The sequence below is a fragment of the Gastrolobium bilobum genome, unplaced genomic scaffold (genome assembly GCF_033153095.1).
Source record: "Gastrolobium bilobum isolate Gb01-03AN ecotype WA unplaced genomic scaffold, APGP_CSIRO_Gbil_v1 utg5429, whole genome shotgun sequence".
Classification (NCBI taxonomy): domain Eukaryota; kingdom Viridiplantae; phylum Streptophyta; class Magnoliopsida; order Fabales; family Fabaceae; genus Gastrolobium; species Gastrolobium bilobum.
Window position 1 is genome coordinate 395,224 of NW_026898384.1, and position 22,749 is coordinate 417,972.

Genomic DNA, 22,749 nt, shown 5'->3' on the forward strand with positions numbered 1-22,749 from the left:
CTCTTTGCCGGGGTTTGACAAATACCGGCTTACCATTCCAACAGCATACGCCAAGTCGGGTCTAGTGCAAACCATTGCATACATCAAGCTTCCGACGGCGGATTGGTAAGGGACCTTCATCATTTCATCTTTGTCTTCATCAGATCTCAGACATTGCTTCTGGTTTAGCTTTATGTGTCCGGCTAGGGGGGTGCTCACTGTTTTGGCTTTGTCCATGCTAAATCTCTTCAAAATCTTCTCAATATATTTCTCTTGACTCAGCCACAATAGCTTCTTCTGTCTATCTCGGATAATCTTTATTCCGAGAATCTGCTTTGCAGGGCCGAGGTCCTTCATTGCGAAGGACGAGCTCAACGCCTTTTTCAGGGCGACTATCCTCGATTTATCTTTTCCTACAATAAGCATGTCGTCAACATATAACAACAAAATCAGAAAATCTCCGACCTCATACCTCTTCACAAATACGCAGTGGTCGGCTTCTGTCTTCTCAAACTTATGATCAGTCATGAATGATTCAAATTTCTTGTACCACTGTCGAGGTGCTTGCTTCAAGCCATAGAGGCTCTTTTTCAAACGACATACCAAGTCTTCTTGGTCTGGAGCTTGGAATCCTTCAGGTTGCTCCATATATATTTCTTCTTCTAAATCACCGTGAAGAAATGCCGTCTTCACGTCCATTTGTTCTACCTCGAGGTCCATTGAAGCCGCCATGGCTAACACGGTACGGACCAAGGTCATTTTCACCACAGGAGAAAAAATCTCCTCAAAATCAACTCCTTTCTTCTAATTGCAGCCTTTCACTACAATCCGGGCTTTGTATCTCGGCTTTTGCCCGTTCTCTTCATTCTTAATCTTGTAGACCCATTTATTCTTCAAAGCTCGTCTTCCTTTAGGCAACTCAGTCAGCTCATAAGTCTGATTCTCGTGCAGAGACTTCATCTCGTCTCGCATTGCCTTTTCCCATTCTTCTTTCTCTGAGCTAGTCACAGCCTCATCATAACTCTGAGGCTCACCGTCTTCAGCAACAACGATGTATTCATCAGATGGGTATCTCGTAGATGGTCTTATTTCACGAGTTGGATATCTCTGCTGTTCTTCAGCTTGAGAACCCGGTTCATCAATTTCATCCCGGATCTCATCATCAACTCGGACCTCAGTGTCTTGGTCATCTTCAGCTTGTTGCTGATCATCATTTTCTTGATTTTCTCCCCCTGCTTCAGCTCGGACAGGAGGAACGGGTTCTTCACGTCTGACAGTAACCCGAACTTTGGGCTTCGAGATGTCATGAATGTTCTCATGCTCATGAAAGATCACATCTCGGCTTCTCACTATCTTCTTATTGATTGGATCCCAAAGTCGGAACCCGAACTCACATCTCGGCGAACCAAGATAGATGCATTCTTTTGTCTTTGCATCAAGTTTGGCCCTTTCATCTTTAGGAATATGCACGAAAGCTCAGCATCCAAACACCTTCAATTGATTGTAGGCCGCTTTCCGACCTGTCCAGACTTCTTCTGGAATTTCTCCTTCAAGTGGCCGTGATGGTGAGAGGTTGATCAAGTCAACAACAGTTTTGACGGCTTCTCCCCAGAATGATTTCGGTAACCCGGCATTGGATATCATGCTTCGTACCTTCTCTTCAATTGTTCTATTCATCCTCTCAGCCAGTCCATTCAGCTGAGGTGTCTTGGGGGGCGTCTTCTCAAGTCGAATCCCGGCCGCTCTGCAGTATGCATCAAATGGGCCGCAATACTCACCACCATTGTCAGATCGGACCACCTTCAATTTCTTGCCAGTCTCCCTTTCAACCATTGCATGAAATTCTTTAAAGGATTGGAGTACCTGGTCTTTAGTGTTCAACAAATATACCCACACTTTGCGGGAATGGTCATTAATAAATGAAACAAAGTACTGAGCTCCTCCAAGGGATCTTTCCGACATGGAGCAGACATCAGTATGGACGAGGTCAAGAATATACCTGCGTCATCTAGGTTGATCCGGTCTCACAAAACAAACCTGGGGCTGCTTTCCAGCTAGGCAGTGCGTGCAACTCTCCAACGCTTGGCCTTTCAACCCGGTCAATAATCCTTTCTTGTTCAGGATCTGTAGCCCTTTCTCGCTCATGTGGCCGATGCGCTTGTGCCATAGCTCAAAGCTAGGTTCATCTCGAACAGAATTGGCTTCTCCGCCATTGATCTTTCCTTTCATCACGTACAAGGAGCCTTCTTTCTTACCTCGGGCCACGACCAAGTTTCCCTTGGCCAGCTTCCATCTAACACTACCAAAGTAGTTCACTAACCCGGCATCATCAAGTTTGCCTACCGAGATTAGGTTCAAACGCATGTCAGGTACATGCCTCACATCCTTCAACACAAGTCGGCATCCGACATCTGTGGTCAGAGTTACATCGCCGACACCAACAATCTTGCTGGTCACCTGATTTCCCATCTTCACGACTCCAAAATCACCACCTCGGTAAGAGGAGAAAAAACCTTTGTGTGGAGTAACGTGGAAGGCGGCACCAGAGTCAACAATCCAGGTGCTGTCATCATATGCAACATTCAAATAATTATCCTCACCAAGGAGGAATATCTCGGCATCAGGGTTGGCAGCCACCGCAGTGGTGCTCTTGTCTTCCCTCTTCTTGGGAATAATCTGATCCGGCTTCACAGAGCCGTTCTTCTCATCATTTTGTAGGGTCCAGCAGTCTGGCTTCTTGTGGCCTGTCTTTCCACAGCAAAAGCACTTCAACTCGTATTTTGGCTTTGACCGACCTCTGGACTTTCCTCTTCTATCTCGATCTCGACCGCAACTTTTACTTCTACCCCGGGAGTCAGATTTCCCTTTGTTCTCAGCAATATTGGCCTCAGACGTACTCGAAGTACCTCATTCTCTTCTCCTGGATTCTTCGCCCAGGAGGTTGTCTGTCACGACATCCATCTTCAATTTTCCATCTGGAGTCGAGTTATTCAGGGTCACCACCAGAGTATCCCAGCTTTCTGGCAGCGAGCTCAACAGCAGCAATGCCTGCAATTCTTCATCAATTTTCATATCAGCCTTTGACAGCTGATTCACAATACCTTTGTAGGTGTTCGATCATGCTCATGCCGTCCTTGTATTCAAGCTTAACAAGTCGGCGAACCAGGTGTGTTTTGTTCTTGGGAGTCTTCTTCTGAATCATGGACTCTAATTTCGTCCACAACTCATACGCGTTCGTGAATTCGGACACGTGCTCAAAGAGGCTTTTATCAATATATTTCCTGATCGTGGCTACCGCCTTCCGACTCAGGATCTCCCACTCCTTATCTGTCTTGCTTGCCGGTCTCTCATCAAGGATAATGGGCTCATGCAAATCTTTGCAGTAGAGATGATCTTCCATCATCGGTCTCCAATAAGTGAAGTTGTCTGCGGTCAACTTGAACATATCTCCATCATGAGTTATGCCACTGGTCTCCATCTCGTCTCCCTCAGAACCCGTTGAACTCGGGCTCTGATACCACTGTTGGAAAAAACTCGGTTCCCTCATAACGGCTCAGGGGCCTTTGTGCGGAAGTCAATCAACAAGATCCTGATCTCGGATCTCGACAATACCTCGGCCTGAACTTCACCAGGTCAGGCAGCGCAGAGGAAAAATCAAAACGAAAACAGGGGAGAGAGAGAAGAAGAACACAACCAGATTTAACGTGGGAAAACCTTCTCCAATGAAGAAGTAAAAACCCACGGGACCTAGTCCAGATCAAAAAATCCACTATGAAAATAATGGTTACAACGAATCAAATACACCAATGTGGTGGTTAACTCAACCTCTCTAACAATGGTGATAATCAAACTACCCTATAGATGTTTCACTCAAACTCTCTCTAGAGATCTGTCAAATAGAAAGCATAAAGCTTTACTCAAACAATCAAACAATTTTTCTCTCAAATTTGTTCTCTCAAATCTAACCTAGCCTCCACCCACAACTAATGAGTATATATAAAGGAGGTGGAAATTAGGGTTAGGGTTTTTAGGAAACCCCTCAAATGGGCTTGGGTTTAGCATTGAAGGAGGAAGCCCAACAATAAGTAGGATTAACAAATAAGATTAAGAGTGTAACTTACACTGGTGTAAAATGATCTTGACCATATATATATATATATATATATATATATGAGGTAGGATCCTTTAACACCGGTGTCAAATTTGAAGTTTTACACCTCCTCTGAGAGCCGTTATATAAAAAAAGATCAACGACTCTGATTTGTAAGCATGTGACACCGTTGATCTTTTTTTATGTAACGGCTCTCAGAGGAGGTGTCAAACTTTATATATATATATATATATATATATATATATATATATATATATATATAGAGAGAGAGAGAGGGGAAGAGAGGGGAGAGAGAGAAGGATGGTGAAAATATCGGTTGGTGGATACGATGATGGGGAAGGACCAAGCAACCCGATCCAGAAAAGACAGAGGGTAGAAGAAGAAGAAGAAGAGGAGGAGGAAGAAGAAGAGCAGCAATTACAAGAAGGCTTTGAAACCGAAGAACCCTCAATTGAAGAAGAACAAGGAGACGACAACGCAACTGAAGAGCATCATCTTCCAGCCAATGCTGAAATCGTTGGATCATACCCTAACCCCCCAGAGAACAATAATGTGTCTGCATCGAATGATAGGAATAGGTCTATTTCTGTCACCGTTGTGGACCCTGATGTCCTTGATTGCTGCATTTGCTGTGAACCCTTGAGTGCTCCTATTTACCAGGTCACTTTTCCTTCATGCCAATCTCTCTCTCTCTCTCTCTCTCTCTCTCTAGAAGCTTGAGAGGTTTATAATTGGGATTCTTTTGACTTGAGCGCTTTGAGTTGATGTGCTGTTTGTAATTGTTATGTGGCTTACAAGTTTTAAATTTTTAAGAAAAGAAAAAGAGGGGTTTTTGAGTAGTTGATCTTGGAATAAAAGTCCAGGCCTATGGATAGTAATTCAGGTTGATAATTGAAGTGTAAGTGGAGATGTAGGTTAAGAAATAAAAAAAAGTGTTAATTGCTAGTTGTTTCTTAAGAAATATGCTGTTGTTTTTATTATATTCTTAACTGTAGAAATGCAATTGTGATTCATCACAGGGATTCTGACCATTTTGATGGAGAAGTATTGTATATATACAGTTTGACAATTTTGTGAAAAGAGCTTGCCAACTTTAATCTGTCAAAATTGAAGCATTGAAGTGACTAAGCATTTTGCTAGGTTGTACCTGCAATATAGATGAAATTGTTGTGGAAGATAATATTCACTTTCAAAACTTGTTAAAATTTCTACACTATGCATTCCTTTTGCTATAGGTTGTTGTTGATCACTTGGTTTTATATTTGAATTGATGCTGTCTTTTGAAGCATAATGCTATGATGGTAACCACAGATATTCTGAAAGATATGTTAAAGTTCATTGAAAACATTACTATAAAGGGGGGGAATTTACCATCCCCCTCCCTAGAACATTTTCTGATGTAGCTTGAATTTGAAACTTTTTTACCGGTATGCGTGTGAGGAAGAATTATTTACTGATTTAGTGTTGGGGAAATGCGCTGAAGGTGCTAGCGCCTCCCCTTGAAATAAAAAAAATCATGAGCAGGCCATGTTGACCAATCCTGCGAGAGGTACTGCTGGCTTTAGCGCCTCTAAAGGCTCTAAAGCATGTAGCGCCTCTCATGGGATTGGTCCATGCCGCCCAACCATACCACCTTAATCCCACCCGCTTCTTCTACCCTTGGCAATTGGTTCCATGCTGTTGGCCTACTTCTTCTCTATGATACCCAGAACACATCTTGCTTCTTAGTCATATACAACCCCAGATCAATGACTATTGACCTTGCGCACTGATGACTAATAAAACACAGAACAAATTAATCTCAATCCCCCAAAACAGCTATATTGAAAAAAAAAAGAACAAAACTCACTCTTTCCATCCAAAGTCATTGGTATGATCAATGAAGTTAGATCACGAGGGAATTACGAAAACATGCGCAGCATATCTAGTTATGCAAAACCAATACAAAAACCAATCACTTCCTAAAACCAAACATCGTTTGAAAAAAAAAAATGAAAAATGAAAAAAAAAAATAGATACACCAACCATCTTGGGTAACAAGTGGATAATCAGAGGCACTGAGATTAATGAACCAACCCCAATTCCCAAATTCCCTAAGGAGGATTGCTTCCGTGTGGAGGGTGTTGGCTACCATGGTGGGGGGCCCTTATACGTTACCAGATTTGCCTTGGTGATCATTCTCACGTTCCTAGACTGCTGGAACAACACGTGGTTCTTACAAATCCCTGCAGTAGGGGGGGGGGGGGGGAGGGATTGGGGTGGCACGGGACCGATCCTGTGAGAGACGTTGTTGGCCATAACACCTCTTACGGGATTGATCCACATGGCATGTTTTTCTTTTTCCTCCAAAGGGAGGTGCTAGCACCAACAGTGCTTCTCCCCAATACCAAACTGGTAAATATTTTTGCCTCTCACTCATATCAATAAAATATTTCAAATTGAAGCTTAAGAAAAAGGTGAGGAGAGTAGGAGATGGGGACATTATCAAATATCAGGTTGACGGCAATGCTATTTTCCATTTGCCAAAGTTTTCCATTGTGTGTTTCTTTTATTTTCTATTTTGCTACTTCAACTCGCAATCCTTTCAAAGTTACTTTTTCTAATTGTTTTGTTGGTTCTTCCATTTAACAACAAATCTATTTTTAAAACTTTCTGTGATTAAATGACAATGCAGTGTGAGAATGGGCATATTGCTTGCTCTATTTGCTGTGTCAGACTTAGGAACAAGTGTGCCATGTGCTCAATGCCCATTGGCTATAACCGATGCCGAGCTATTGAGAAGGTGCTGGAATCTATTAAAATATCATGCCTGAATGCAAAATATGGCTGTAAAGAGATGTTTAGTTACAGTAGGAAATATGACCATGAGAAGGAGTGCATCTATCTACCATGTTTATGCCCGCATTCAGGTTGTGACTTTGTTGCCTCATCCAAGGAGTTATCCATCCACTTCAGTAACAGACATATAGATTCTGGAATACCGTTTATATATGATAAATTTAACACTGTCTTCTTAAATGTTGGCCAAAAAGCAGTTGTTCTTCAAGAGAAAAATGATGCTAATCTGTTTATTGTTCACAATCACCTTGAGCTTCTGGGGAATATAGTCCATATTGGTTGCATTGGCCCCAAATCGATGGCAGGGTTTCATTATGATGTCTTGGCTAGGTCTCAGGGAAGCACTCTAATATTGCAATCTTTTACCAAGATCATTCAAGGCCAAGTTGCTGACACTCCTTCAACAGGGTTCCTTTTGATTCCATGTGATTTTTTTGGTTCTGGACAACTCAAACTGGATATTCGCATAAGGTTACAACATCAAGCCTAGGCTGGAGATTGAAGGAGGCTGCAATCTAGTTGATTTCTGTATGTATTCGCTTTGTTTAGCACTTAGCGAATCAAGTAATTTAATCTGTTTGGGCACAGTTGACTTTGACTTATCTCAAAAAAGTTGCTGTCATTGAGTAGGAAACTTAAGAATACTTGTATGAATGCATGGAATTGTTGTTTCAAAATTATCCTGTAAATATGAAGTATGCCTAAAGTGTCTTCTTACATATGAATATTGTTCGAGTCTATAAATTATCCTGTTAATACGAAGTATGCCAAAAATTTGTTGACAATTAGCTTATTTAGGTGCATTTCTTTTTTCCATCTGCGTCCTGTTAAAGTACAAAAGTTGTTGCTTGAAAAGTATTTGTCCAGTGACATTATGAGGAGCTTCTTATTGGATTCCTGTTGAAACGAAATGTACTTTTTATTTTTGGTTCTTTTTTTGTTGGTAAACTTATTTTTGGCTCTTTACTGGAGAAATACTTGTTTATAAATATTTATTTTCAGTGTAAGTATTTGCATGGAAAAAATGTAAACAAATTTCATTCTTTGAGTCGATGCAACTGGTCATGGTAGGTCTGCATATGAGAGAAAATGTCTAGGGTCATGACGTACCTCAGGCAACTATTCTTGCAAAGGATTCAAGTCATGTGTCAAATACATGCTAAAGCTGTGATTCCAGGTTTCGAAATAGGAATAACTAATCAAGGTAAAGCCAAGTGCTTTCTACTCGTAAGACTTTTAAGAGAGCAGTGAAAGTCAATTATAACAAGCCCTGTCTCAGAATGTCCAAGGCAATTAGATATTAGTGGTCAAACAAATGCTTGAATATTTAGTTCCCCAATATCGGTATTGTACGCCTGTTATTTCAACAATCTCGGTTGATTGCTGGGGGTTTTAAGCTGTTGGAAGACCTACTTTTTGAGTGAATTATTATCTGTAAATTTGTATGATAAACATTTGAAGAATTGAACTTTCATTAATATCTTCATTGCAAGAAGTTTGCTTTAGGAAAAAAGAAAAAGAAAAAGAAAAAGAAAAATCCTTGTCTACAGCCTGGAATCAATATAATAAAATGGAGAAAAACTAAAATAATTTAAGGACTAAACAATCTGAAGTAGAACAAACAAATGAGAAGATGGAGATATACTTGTCTCCAGTACAATTTCAGAGTTAAAGAAACTAAAGTTTATATGGAGGCGATACAGAAAAGATTAAATAATGAAATATCAAGACTTTCTGTGGAGTTGAAATCAATAATGAAGTCCAGGATCACCAAGTTACACCTGGTTTATATCGTTGCAAGGCAGGAACTAAAACTTCCGTTCTGAGAATCATTCAGAGCATGAGTAGATGCAATATAAACTTGATGAAAAAATATCTACTTCTGATGCCCCTGCTCCTGCAAATGACTCAGATATGTTATAGCCTGTGCTTTATTGTTTGCTTATCTTCTTATATCTTCCTGGTGTAATTTCTTGTACTTCATATCATTCATGCCCTTTTGCGTATGATACGACCATTCAGTTAGAGCTCAGGATTTTGTATCCATAGTGGGGTGTGTATAGGTGCGAGAATCCACCATTTTCAAAACATATTCAACAAAAACATACTGCTATAGTCCTTGCATGAACCAATACCAGTGAGTTAGGCTAGCGATGGGAGTCATGTGTGCGCCACAAATAAATAAATAAATCTATTCATTGGTTTAGATAGAGATGGCAATTCGGATCGACACAACATCAATTTGACTTGAATACGAAAACTCTTAATACGAATACGACACAAATTTGAAATCGGGTTAAAACATTCGAAACGAAGATAACCCGTATATATTGTAGGTTAATACAACATGATACGAATAATAGGCAAACTCATAGTGTATAATTATTATGCATGTTGACATGAATTACCTGTCAATCATAAATTGTATTACTTATTATGCGGGTCAACAAGACATAATAAGACACGAATAATTTGTTTACGACACAAAGCGACACGAATAACCTGTAAGAAAATTAATACAGATCAAATTCAGATTCATAGGTTGAATCATGACACGACACAATTTTTTTTTTATGTTAGCTTTTAACAACCCGAAAACAGATAGACCTAAATTCAAATTTTTCCTGTCATATTCGTGTCAGTGTTAAAAATTGACATCCCTAATTTACAGGGTAGTCTATTCATGAAGTTTCCATTCATGATTTGCTTTAACTTGTGAGCACTTAATGTCTTCAGCTCTGCAGGTTTTCTTCCCCCAACTTTAATCCAGTAGTGACGTCTGCAACTTAATGATCAATTGGCAACTTGTTAGACCAGTTTTGCAATAATCATTGAGCTTCATAATAGTGGGAATGTATCATGTTCCGCCGGTTAAGGGGATTTTTTTAGTATACTCCACGAGTATATTAAAATTTTGTGGTTCTTTTCCTTTTTTGGTAAAAAAAGTTACTCTTATATCCCTCTCTTTTCTTATATTTTCCTCCCTATCCTTTTTTTTCATTTTTTGGACCGGACTTTGCTGCACCCGGTCTACATTAAAAGCCCGCTCCGGTTAAGGGTACTGTTTTCTAATGTCACTTTTTGTCATTTCCTATGTATATTTTGGATTTGATGTTTCTCGTTATGAGATAATATCTCCTATACATAGAAAAATGTGTAAGACATATGAAAAGAGAAAAAAAAAAAGGTTTAAACAGATATTAAACCTATATATTTTACTACGTACAATTTAAGCCCATTCGAGCTTTAGCTCAGGTGGGTTAGGTGGTAAAAGCTTAGTGTTAGATGTACAGGTTCCTTACTATTTTCTTTTTCTTCCTTGTTATCTTGCTTTCCAGGAAATAGAAGCTTGAAGAGGAAAAAAGTTCAGTTATTCTCATCTCTAACACTCCAAAACTGTTCTCATCCAACTTCAAGGTTCCAAAACTGAAGAACCCTTCTTTAAGCATCCGATGAAAGGTGACATATACTTCTGTTATATCTAGCCTATTAGAAGATGGTTTTTGTATGATACACTTTTTATGCAAATCATTTATATGTTTGGTGTAGCTGTTCAATTCTTCTAACCTACCTGTTTGAAATAGGTTTGAATGAGACCATCATTTTAGGTAAGGACGTAAAGTAGTACTACAAATATAACAAAAATTTTTATTGAAAAATAAGATGGAATTGAGGAACTCGTTTTAACATGTAGTCCCACCAACCATCAAATACAACACAAGAAGAATCCACTTCATTATTAATGTGATCTAAGAGGAAAAACCTATTGCATAAACACACACACACACAAAACATGGATAAATAAAAGGATTAAACGAGTTGGATTGATAAACATGTGAATCACAAACCATCCACTGAAGTAGGAAGGAGAAACTGCCTTACGTAGATAACATATAAACTTGTAAAAATACTATTGCAATGACAAAGATAGGGTGAAGCCGATAGGATATCAAAATCAAAAGCAAGAAAACAAAAACAGCCCAAACCCAAGGGGATGGCCCTCCATCACCACCGTTGGAACTTTTCACATCTGCTGCTGGAACCACAAGGCGGCCACATTGTACTACGAGGACTAAAACAAGAGGCAAAAACAAGAGGAACAAGTTGACGTAGATTCTTGTTGTTTCCATGGGTGACTTGTGGTTTGAATATGATGAAAACCATAACAAGAACACCACAATGGCAACAAGTGCAAGCAGTGGCAGAGGAGGAGCAGAAATGTAGGACAAAGTTTTCTCTGTCCACCCTTTCTTCAACTCTGGATCCCTTCTCTCATTCCACTGCCAAGCCATTATTTCTCTCTCAACTTTTATTTTTCTTCTGGGTCTATGATATTCCTTGTATTAGTTACGGATAAGAACTGGTATATGTATATATAATACGTGTTTCATTTCATGTGTTGTCTTTGGCATAGGCAGAGAGGTGTTGAGATTACTTTTATGAGTTTATCAGTAGCAGGGCTTTAATTTTGGAATTTTGCTCACCGAGTTGGGATTTGTTACGTGTCCAAAGGAGAATCTTCATGATTATCTCAGCAGAGTACACTCGTAATAGTCTCATGCATGCATGCAAAGGTTCATTTCATATGAAAGGTTTGCATGTGATGTGTCTCATCCTAGTGTTGACACTTGAGAGCTTTTACTCACTTGAGAGGGGACCAAGGAGCATTCAAGAAACCAAGAGTCTCGCTGAGCATGCAATTAAAGAACTCACAGAAAGGTGTAACTCATTAATTCTAATTATGTTGTACTTATTGCCGTTTGTTTTGAATTTATGAGAAGTATCCTCATTTTTTGTTTTTGATGAGTTCCTGCGAGATGGGGGTAATTAATGTAGTTTGGATTTTCGTGTTTGCTTCTGATGGGAACAAAAGCTTTTGTTGTACATGAACGGCTTGGTGTTTGAAGTGTTATGAGCAGTGTTAAAAATAAAAATAAATAAATAAATAAAGGTACTCTTAGCAACAATCAGTGGCGGACCAACTTCCGGAAGTGCTCAGTTTTTTTTTTTGGTTGTTGTTGTTGTTGGTGGTGCTTATTTGTCTCTTGATTCAATATATATATTAAGAGTAAATATTATTTTAAGTCCCTAACAAAAAACATGGTCTCTATTTTAGTTTCTTACAAAAAAAAAATTAGTCTCGAGGTCCCTAAAAATCTTAAAGTGGATCAATTTAGTTAAAATTGTGATTTCTCATAAATTCAAAAAAGACCTATATTAGTCACTCAAAAAGACCAAAATGAGTCCACTTTGAATTTCATATGGATCAGGAGACTAATTATTTTTATAATAAACTACGGTGTGAATTGAGTTTTTTGTTGGAGACCAAAAAAGATATTTATTCTTATATTACTTAGTAACGTAGTAACGTACGGAGATGATTAAAATAATGTAGCAACACAAATTGAAATAGAGAAAACTTATTCTTTCTCCTCTGTCACGTACTCATTTCTCATGCTCTCTTTATACTTTGTTTCCTTTTTCATTTTTATAAAAAGAAAAAATTGACTGAAAAAAAATTTTGGGGGCATGTGCAGACATAAAAAACTATTCCTGAGTCCGCCAGTAGCAACAATGATAAAGATCAAGGCTCTATTCAAATTTCCCAAATGCTATCTTAAATGGGGAGTATGTAAATGAATGTGGTAGCTCTATGTACTAGCAGAGTAACAGCTCAATAAGTTGAGTAGATCAAAATGACCTTTCAATGAAGAAAGAGATATTTATAATAGGGTGGGACTCCCTACATGGGGATGAGATAATGAGGAGTAGGGATCAAAATGCCCTTCAATAAAGAGGGATGTAAACAATCTTGGAATATACTATCCCAAAAATTAGCTCAAAGGGTGGGAGTGTTCAAGGCCTTATAAAGGTCACATTAGTTCCCACACAATCAATGTGAGACTATATATCTCAACATGCTCCCTCACACGAGAGCGGGCTTGAAGCGTGTATTATGCACAGACTCAATTTTTGATTTTATTTTAATTTCACTTTAAAGTAGGGGCGGTAAGAATCGAACTTGTGACCTTATAGTCACTCAAGCTCTGATACCATGTAAAGAATCTTGGGATACACCACCTCAAAAGTTAGCTCAAAGGGTGAGATGCTCAAGGCCTTATAAAGGCCATATTAATTGCTTATACAATCAATATAGGACTATATATCTCAACAAGAGAATATTTATAGATAGGGTTAGACTTCCTAAATGTGGAAGAAATATTGAGGAGTAGGAATGTTTAAAATATACAAAAGATTCAAATCTGCTCATAACCAAACCCATCCATATTTAAAAAACTGATTTTTTTTCTTAAAACTGATTTTATATTTAAATGTATTTTATTTTTCTAAAACCTTTATTTACTGATTCATAAAAGTAATTTGATATCCAATTTTTTTCCATCTTAAACGGTTTTTATGTTTGCTTAATTGCTTCCAATTTCGTTGTCGGATGCTCTTCAGTCTTCACTTTCACATATTGGCGTCGCAGCTAGGCAGTGAGTTTATCTACACGCTCTCCTATCATAACCTCACCTTCCAGTTTTTAGTGGTTCCGTGTTACCCACGCACGTGACGCACAAATCATTTTCAGTTTGGTCCTGTCATAGGCATTTGTGGCTATCCATCACAAGTTGGTCTCCTTTATCGCTACTATGAATGACTAATGAGTTTCGTCATCATATGGGATCCACCATATTTAGCGGCTATGATGTGGAGCGGAGATATTCTTCACTACCAACCCACTATCCTTGTAATCACCATTAATATTTTCTCTTTTTCAAATTTTGTTTAGCATTTTTTTTTTGATCTAATAGTAATTTTGGAGGTAATGGGTTGGTAGTGAATATTTTTGATAGTAAAAATATCTTTCCTCTGAGTTGTAATAGCATTCCCGGGTTTAGATGAATCCATTTTGAAATAAAAATTATCTAATTCAATTTTCTCGATTTGATTATTTAATCATTCATTCGGTTTTGATTTTTTTTTTAAATCCGATTCAATCCAATTCAATTTTATTTAATTTGAATTGGATCGATTTTAGAAAAGCATAAAATTTTTAGTAATATAAATTACTAGTTATATTAAAATAAAGTCATACAAAATTACAAATTATCGAAAAATTCAAATCTATAAACTAAAACAAGTCTTAAAAAATTATAATGAAAAAGACGATTATAATCTTAAAATAAATTATAATTACAAAAATATCTTGATTTTCGCCTTAAAACGACGTCAAATTTGAGCTCATTATAGATAAATTATTTATATTAACTGTATAAAAACGAACCCATTTTTTATACCAATTTCCATTAAATGCCGTATATCTATATATCGTAATTTACGTTTTCCATAGATTTTGTTTAATTAGTTTTAGGAAAATTATTCTCTCATATAATAGAGAGTTATCGTATCTTGTAGATACATCGACAAACGTGCCTTTTATTTATTTATTTTTTATTTATTAACACATGGTGGGACTCATCATGTGTTGGGTCTATGACATGAGAGGAGTATCTCCTACAACATGAGATTAGAGAAATAGAAAAAATCCCTTACCGGTCGACGAGACTCTACGTCTCATGTTAGAAAAAGTATTTCTCATGTCACTCATACATCGATATGTGTGTTTTGTTTTTTTTATTTTTATTTTAATTTCTTAATAGTGGGACCTACCTTAAACATGTGTGTCAGAAAAAAGATTTCTCATGTGAAAGGAGAAAAACAAAACAAACTTAATTAGTTTTATAGCAAGAATATAAAGAATCAGGTTACGCTGTTTCTAAAAATATTTAAAAAATAAAATGTGCTTCAATATATAATTATTATTTATATCTAAAACATTGAGTCCGACCGAAATCAAATTAATTGAATAACCAATCAATGCAAAAAAAAACAAAAATCAATGAAACTAAATTCCAACCGTTGATAGTGCGTTATCATTATAGAACGAAAGTATTCAGCTGCGTGCACGCACCGTAATCAGATACGCCCGCCCATATTACTATTTTTATGCAATTTCGCTTTTATTTAACTTATTTATTGGAAAATGAAAATGTTCACTCGTGTACAGTACATATATGATAAAATTAGTAGGAATAAGAAACTTAACTTTCATGTTCATTAGTAAATATTGCTTTGAATAAGATATTAAAAACTTATCATATCTTTAGTGGTACGTAGTAGTTTAACATAAATTTCAATCCTACCTATAATATCTCTAGATAGTTTATGTGCTTGTGCTTAACTATTCTAGCATGGCTGGCTAAGGCACACGTTAATTAATCCAGAGTCCACACTCTTGATTAATATATATATCAGAGACTACTGGGTTTCATTTCTCAATTGCACCAAAAAATCCAAAAATGGAGCATGTAGGAGGCTCACATTTTACTGTTGTTATAGTTTGTGTTTTATTTTCATTTACATCTTTGGCAGCTGATACTCATGAAGACTTCATTCAATGTCTTTACCTTAATTCCCATAACTCCACATCAATCTCTAAGGTTGTCTACACCCAAACCAACTCCTCTTACTCATCAATTCTCAAGTTTTCCATTCAAAACCTCAGATTCGCATCCAACACAACTCCTAAACCCCTTGTCATTGTCACACCTCTGGAAGTTTCCCATATTCAAGTTACCGTATTCTGTTCCCAAAGCCATGGCATGCAGATTCGAACTCGAAGTGGTGGCCATGATTATGAGGGTCTCTCCTATGTTTCTGAAGTCCCATTTGTCATGATTGATCTCATAAACTATCGAGAAATTGAAGTGGACGTAGAGAACAGCACTGCATGGGTTCAAGCTGGGGCAACCGTTGGTGAACTTTACTATAGGATTAGCCAGAAAAGCAAAAATCTTGGTTTCCCAGCAGGTGTGTGCACAAATATGGGCATTGGTGGTCACATAAGTGGTGGTGGCTATGGATTCTTGATGCGTAAATATGGTCTAGCTGCTGATAATATAATTGATGCCCACATAATTGATGTGAAAGGTAGGCTTCTTGACAGAGAATCCATGGGTGAGGATTTGTTTTGGGCCATTCGAGGAGGTGGGGGAGCAAGCTTTGGTGTGATCCTAGCATGGAAGGTGAAACTCGTTCCAGTTCCATCAACTGTGACAGTATGCACAGTTCCAAGAACATTGGAACAAAATGCAACTGAGCTGATTCATAAATGGCAGCTTGTGGCAAATAAACTTCATGAGGACATAACCATTAACATCATATTGCAGAGGGTAAATTCAAGTGAAAAAGGGAAGTTAATAGTACAAGCCCTATTCAATTTCTTGTTTCTTGGAGGGGTAGATAAGCTCATTCCCTTGATGCAAGAGCGTTTTCCAGAATTGGGTTTGGTCAGAGAAGACTGTACTGAGATGAGCTGGATAGAATCGGTCCTTTACTTTTTTGGCTTTCCAATTGGTTCCCTTGAAATTTTGCTGAACAGAACACAAACTGTAAGGGGTTTTTTCAAAGCAAAATCTGATTACGTGAGAAATCCCATTCCTGAAATTGGCCTAGAAGGTATATGGCCAATGTTTGATGAAGATGTGGCCCAAGGTGTAATGATGGAACTCTTTCCTTACGGTGGCATAATGGATAAGATTTCAGAGTCCGAAATTCCATTCCCCCATAGATATGGAAACTTATACATGATTCAGTACTCTCTGCGTTGGCTTCAAGAAGGGGATGAGGTAGCACAAAGGCACATAAGTTGGATTAGAAGACTTTACAGTTATATGGAACCTTTCGTTTCAAAGTCTCCTAGAGCTGCATATTTCAATTATAGAGACCTTGACATTGGGGTGAATAATGAAGGCTACACAAGCTATAAACAAGCTAGCATTTGGGGTCTTAAGTACTTCAAGAACAACTTCAAAAGATTGGCACATGTGAAGACTAAGGTTGATCCTTTTAACTTCTTCAGGAACGAACAGAGCATACCTTCCCTTCTATGGAAGGGACACAAATAGAAATCCCTGGGAAGCAAAGGTTATACTAAAATTAGCTACTTCGTTATCTTGCTTTTATGTGTACCTAAGGTAGCATTCGGTCCATTGTATCATACATAGGAAGCTATTTGGATGCATAGTAAGTTGGCTTATCATATTTCATACTTTCTAGCAGTTTCATGTATGTTTTCTATTCAACCTATTGTGGATGATGAAGATATAAACAAGCTATGTTCGGTATGGGGGCCTAAAAGTGAATTACTAATTGGTTATTATGCATACCTTTAAAGCAACTTTTTTCTTACACGATAACTAAAATAAGTGAATGAACTTAATCATAGTCTAATAGTGCTAATTCCTAAATTGGAACCTGAGAACTTAAAATTCAGCCTGCCCAATTAGTCTTTGTAACAATACTTAATGATGCGCCCAATTTTGCAAGATAGGGTGAAGTCGATAGGATATCAAAATCAAAAGCAAGACAACCAAAACAGCCCAACCCCAAGGTCGTGGCCCTCCATCACCACCATTGCAACTTTTCACATCTGTTGCTGGAACCAGAAGGCGACCACATTGTACTATGAGGACTAAAACAAGAGTGGAGCCGCAGGGTTTCTTAAAGACCGATATGCAAATAGGACAATCTAAAAGTGAGGAGGTTAGGTCGAACAGTAAGCGGCTGTTTGGTTGAGGGATTTTGTTGAGAATGATAGATAAATGAGAAGTGGGAATATAAGATACCTATGTTTGGTTCAGGGGACTTCCTTAGTTACCTACCTAAATATGAAAACCAGCAAACGTATTTGCATAGTATTCCTGAAAAGCTCCATATTTGCTCAGACCGCACCAGCCTACCCACTGTTTGTGCGCAAAGGACAATCTCCCACTAAATCTATTTGCAGACTTGTCACTTTCCACAGAGCATGACAACGTTTTTTAAATGCAACTTGATTGATTCAACATTTTTTAAAATCAAGGTTATTTTCATAAAAGTACGTTTTTTACTCATCTAAATTTTAGTAAAAGTTAAACATAGACTTCACAAAAGTTACTTAATTTTTCCAGTAAATTTTTTTCCTACCAAATTATTTTTTTTATATTTTCTTACCAAACTCACTTCTCAACTATTTTCCTACTTATCTCATTTTCCTATCATTTATAAAAATTTCTCCTCAACCAAACGCCCCCAGACTTGCCAGGCGGGGAAAAGAAAAAGCCGCTGCTTTAGTTAGAGTCCTTGCTGTAGCCAGGCCCATGAAGACAGCCCATAAAAAAATTAAGGCCGTAACCCCACCTACCCAAAGGCCCACGAAAGAGAGGAAAGACACGGGTGAATGGGAGTAGGTCCAAAAAGAATAATGAAAAAGATTCTACCTTGATGGAAGGGAGGAGTTCCCTGTATGTACAACTACTCTGTAATGTATTCCTCCTTCTTTATTTATTTCTCTGTTATAATTAAATCTGAGTTACTTTGGTTTGTAGTGCTTTTATTGGGTTCCAATCAAGTGATTATGGATGAAAAAGGTAAGCTTAGAAACTAAAGAAAAAAAGTATGATGCATAACATTGCTAATAAGCGTCGTTAAGAAACTAAAAAAAAAGTAGGATGCATCAACCCCTGTATAGAAACTAAAAAAAAAGCTTCTCATTTAGTTTTGGAATGTTCAAGTTGTATTGTAATTCCTATCATTTAGGTTTTTTATTTTTGTTGATTGGAAATAGCCACTTGTGCTTGTTCTTTGAACGCTTTCTCCAGGAAATATATAAAATGTTTAATTGAGATAAAGTATTAGCTTGGTTACAATTAGTCCCTTTAGTATTTTCGTTCCTCCACACACACACATATATATATATATATATATATATAAAAGAGCCGTATATATATTATACAAGTAATATATATATATATATATATTGACAAAATGATTTTTGCAGCCGCTGCACCTACAGCTAGCCAGGATCCTAGGATACGGCACCGGATCCTTATTTTTTTTTTTTTAAACGTCGTTGGACTCACTTTTCTGTGTCAGCGGTAGAGAGTGTTATTTACAGCAGCTGCAGAAATGATAAGCCCATATATATTACTTATATAATATATATATCACAAAATGCATACAGAGCCGTTGTATATATTATATAAGTAATATATATATATATATATATATATATATATATTACTTATAATTCTTTGTGATTAGTTGATTATATTTTTTTAATTCATTTTTGTTAAATGCACCACTCATGAATTAAGATTATTATTACAACAAATTACTCTCAAAATCATAATTATGCAGTATTTTTTTATGTTCAATATGCATTTTGCCACTAGCCCTGTATATTGAAACTATCGTTTATGATGTGATGAGGTTATTATCTACATGCTTTCTATGATCACATCATCTATTTCTTTACCTTATGTTGTGAATGCATAGGTCGTTTGAATGAAATAAGAGCCAAAGAGCATGATAAATGTTCCATGATGATGTCTGAGGAGGGGAGCAAAGAGCCAAAGACCTTTCTTTGAGCAGGATTGCATGCCTTATACCTAGTTGTCTCTTAATTAAATTGCTTTGCTCTCATCTCGGTAATCATAAAGATTAATAACTGGAATCTAATCACTTACCATATGTTTAGGTAGCTTGCATTAGTCATGCAAGTGAGGCAGAACCATGCCCTCATGATTGTTTCTTGCTCTCCTTTTTTTTCTTCTTAATTTTAATTATTGTGATATTAGTCTTATAAAATATGATAACAAATGAGTTTATCAATATTTCCTGTTGGCGAGTGATCGAGATTTCATCTCTGAATCCATTCATATTAAAAATATTTGTTTTCGTCTTTTATCCATACTTTTCTAGTTGTCACAACAAGTTAGATTAACCATCCTTGACATATTTCTCCCCACATAAATCACGTATTGTTATTTTTTTTAATAGAAATATCCAATTTAGATAATGTAGCAATAACACTTAAATATAATTTTAGTCCCTACATCTTTCCCAATTTGGGACAAATTATTTTTCGTTTTTTATCCCTATTAAGGATGGATTGTTTAGTTTTTCATCCTTATTAGAGACAAAAATTTTTCCATCCCTATTAGGGACAAAACGTTTTCCGTCCCTAGTAGGGATGAAATATTTTTTGTCCCTGTTAGGGACAGATTTTGGAACGGATTTTTGAAACAATATCCTAATCCTATCCTGAGCTGGGACGGACAATATTTCGTTCCTATTAGGGACAAAATTAGAGAAAGATTTCAAAAATTGAAAGTTTTCTGTCCCTAATTCCATCCCTAATAGGAACAGAATATTTTTTCATCTCAAAATCCATCCCTAATAGGGACAGAATATTTTTTCATCTCAAAATCTGTCCCTATTAGAGACAGGACTTATTTCATAGCTAATTTTGTCCGAAATAGGAACGAAATGATTTTTTTGTCTCTAAAGCCGTCCCAATTTGGGACAGAATATTTTCCTTCTCTAAATTTCGTCCCTAATTCATACTTTTTTAGTAGTGGGTGTTAAGATATATAGTCCTACATTGGTTGTATGTGCAACTAATGTAGAGTTTATAAGGTCTTGGGCACTCACACCCTTTGAGCTAGCTTTTGGGGTGGTGACCTCAAGGTTCTTAACATGGTATCAGAGCTTTCCTAGCTCTGGTATCCACCATTTCTTTCCGCTGCGTCTTCTTTCTTCTTGATATTTTCATGTTTGTTGTTCTTCATCTGCAATGGCAGAAAACGTTCCAGAGTATCTGACCAATGTGGGATTATATATCTTAACAGTGGGAGAGAAAATCAATTGAAGCCATAAACCTTAACTTTCCCATTTCTTATCCAAATCAACTCATTCCAAAGCCAAATCTACTTAGCATTTTTCCCTCTTATTGAATCTAAGCTTAGTTTTGAGTGGGAAGTTTTATGGAGAGAGAGATATCCTTCCCAAGAATTCGACCCATTTGGTGATTGGAGGAGTTTAATGACATTTTTTTCCATGGGAGCTTAGGAGACCACCATTCCATGGTTGTGTGATCCTTTGAAATAAGTTTTCACTTCTCAAACCTTGTTTCCATGGAGATTGCATGAGGTTGAAGATGATGAATAATGATTTTGTGAGTTTTATGAGTTTGAGTTAGATTGAAGCTAAATCCCTTTACAGATGTTGTTGGGAATGATAAATAAACGGTAGAAATGGATTTAGATTGTCATTTGTTATTGTTCAATATATTGGAAAATTCTTGCTTGGACTTGTGAGTTTTCTAGCACTTAGGTGAATTGGATGGTTGATTGTGTTTTTTGTGTTGTTAGGATTGAGGCAAGTGGACCATCTTTGAGTGATCAACCATTAGAGGAAGCTATGGAGCTTGAATAGCTCATTTGGATGGGCAAGTTCATGCCTTAATTATGGTTGTTGGTTGATGAATATTGATATATTCTTGGATGCAATAGATTGATTGCATTGCACCTTTGTGTAGGAGTTTGTTTGTGAGATTGTTGGCAATAATTGTAAAGTTTCATTGTGCACATTGGTGGTGAACAAAGGTTGGACTTGAAGCAAATTGAGGTAAGCCTTCGGACCTTGGAAATTGATCCCTTAATTGTTCCACCAAACCCTGAATGGGTAGTGGTTATTGATAGTGTATATAAATATAATAAAGTAGTTTAATTCTTTGTTATACGTATGTGTATGCACTGGATGTGGCATAGGATGGTGTTTCCCTATGTTTTGTATGTTGCATGACGATGCGTGATTCATACTTGGTAGTTTAGCTGGCCCGTAGGACTATTTGCATCTGAGTATCCTTAGAATAGCATGAGAGCTCGAGGGATGTCTCCTGGAGATGTTTGACACACTGCATGGATATGTATTTACTGCATTATTTACTATTATTGCTATTATATTGTGAGTGAACTATGAGATGGAGAAATGCTCCAAGGACCCTTGGTTTACTGAGATATATTCGTATATCTCATCCCGTGTTATGGGGACACCCTTTCAGGTATAGATGCTGCAAAAGCATCTGGTGGCAAGTGGCCATATTTGGACTAGATAGATACATGAGGATGTTGCACTATTTTGGTTATGCATGTCATTTAGTAGTTCCTATGTATATGATTTATATTTGAAAAATATCGGGTATAGTCATCCACCATTGTCAAAAAATACCTAGGCCCATGCACAGAAAGTACCATATAGGGACCCCATATATCTACGTGCAACAAGTCAAAAAACTTCTTTGTTTTACTAATGCTTATTGGAAAGGATAAGCATTTTTGTTTTGCATACTGACATGCATCACAAGGAGAAACATGTACACTTAGAATAAAAGGGAATTGCATTGACATTTCTTTCAAGATACTGTGAGAAATATGTCCTAGCCTAAAATGCCATAATAAGGATACATCAATAGAACTAGGTACATTCTTATTGCAGCTATGTTCTTCAGATCTGCAGGTATTGAAAGTCTAATTTGCAGGTTCTTTATTTGGCTTATTTTGGAGAAAGGGTTGTTGTGTAGAGTGTAACAGCCCCAAACCCTGTAGCATGATATTGTCCGCTTTGCCCCGCGCACAAGCACCGTCGAGCTCACGGTTTTGTTTCTTGGGACACCCCACAAAAGGCCTCACACTAGAAGAGGTATCCACACCCTTATAAGGCATGCTTCGTTCCCCTCTCCAACCGATGTGGGACATTACATCCTCCCCCACTGGGAATACAGCGTCCCCGCTGTACACACCGGTCCAGGGCCAGGCTCTGATACCAAATGTAACAGCCTCAAACCCTGTAGCATGATATTGTCCGCTTTGCCCCGCGCACAAGCACCGTCGAGCTCACGGTTTTGTTTCTTGGGACACCCCACAAAAGGCCTC

At 37.4% G+C, this 22,749-nt stretch overlaps 2 protein-coding genes across 2 annotated transcripts; both read left to right on the plus strand.

Annotated features, from left to right (window-relative positions):
• Positions 1-4,371: 4,371 nt before the first annotated feature.
• On the plus strand, positions 4,372-7,723 carry LOC133315545 (E3 ubiquitin-protein ligase SINA-like 10). Its single transcript, XM_061517186.1, has 2 exons — positions 4,372-4,750; positions 6,765-7,723. The coding sequence occupies exons 1-2, from the start codon at positions 4,391-4,393 to the stop codon at positions 7,416-7,418; spliced, it is 1,014 nt and encodes a 337-aa protein (XP_061373170.1). The 5' UTR covers positions 4,372-4,390; the 3' UTR covers positions 7,419-7,723.
• Positions 7,724-15,291: 7,568 nt separating this feature from the next.
• Positions 15,292-16,899, plus strand: LOC133315563 (tetrahydroberberine oxidase-like). Its single transcript, XM_061517202.1, has 2 exons — positions 15,292-15,802; positions 15,881-16,899. The coding sequence occupies exons 1-2, from the start codon at positions 15,292-15,294 to the stop codon at positions 16,897-16,899; spliced, it is 1,530 nt and encodes a 509-aa protein (XP_061373186.1).
• Positions 16,900-22,749: the final 5,850 nt, after the last annotated feature.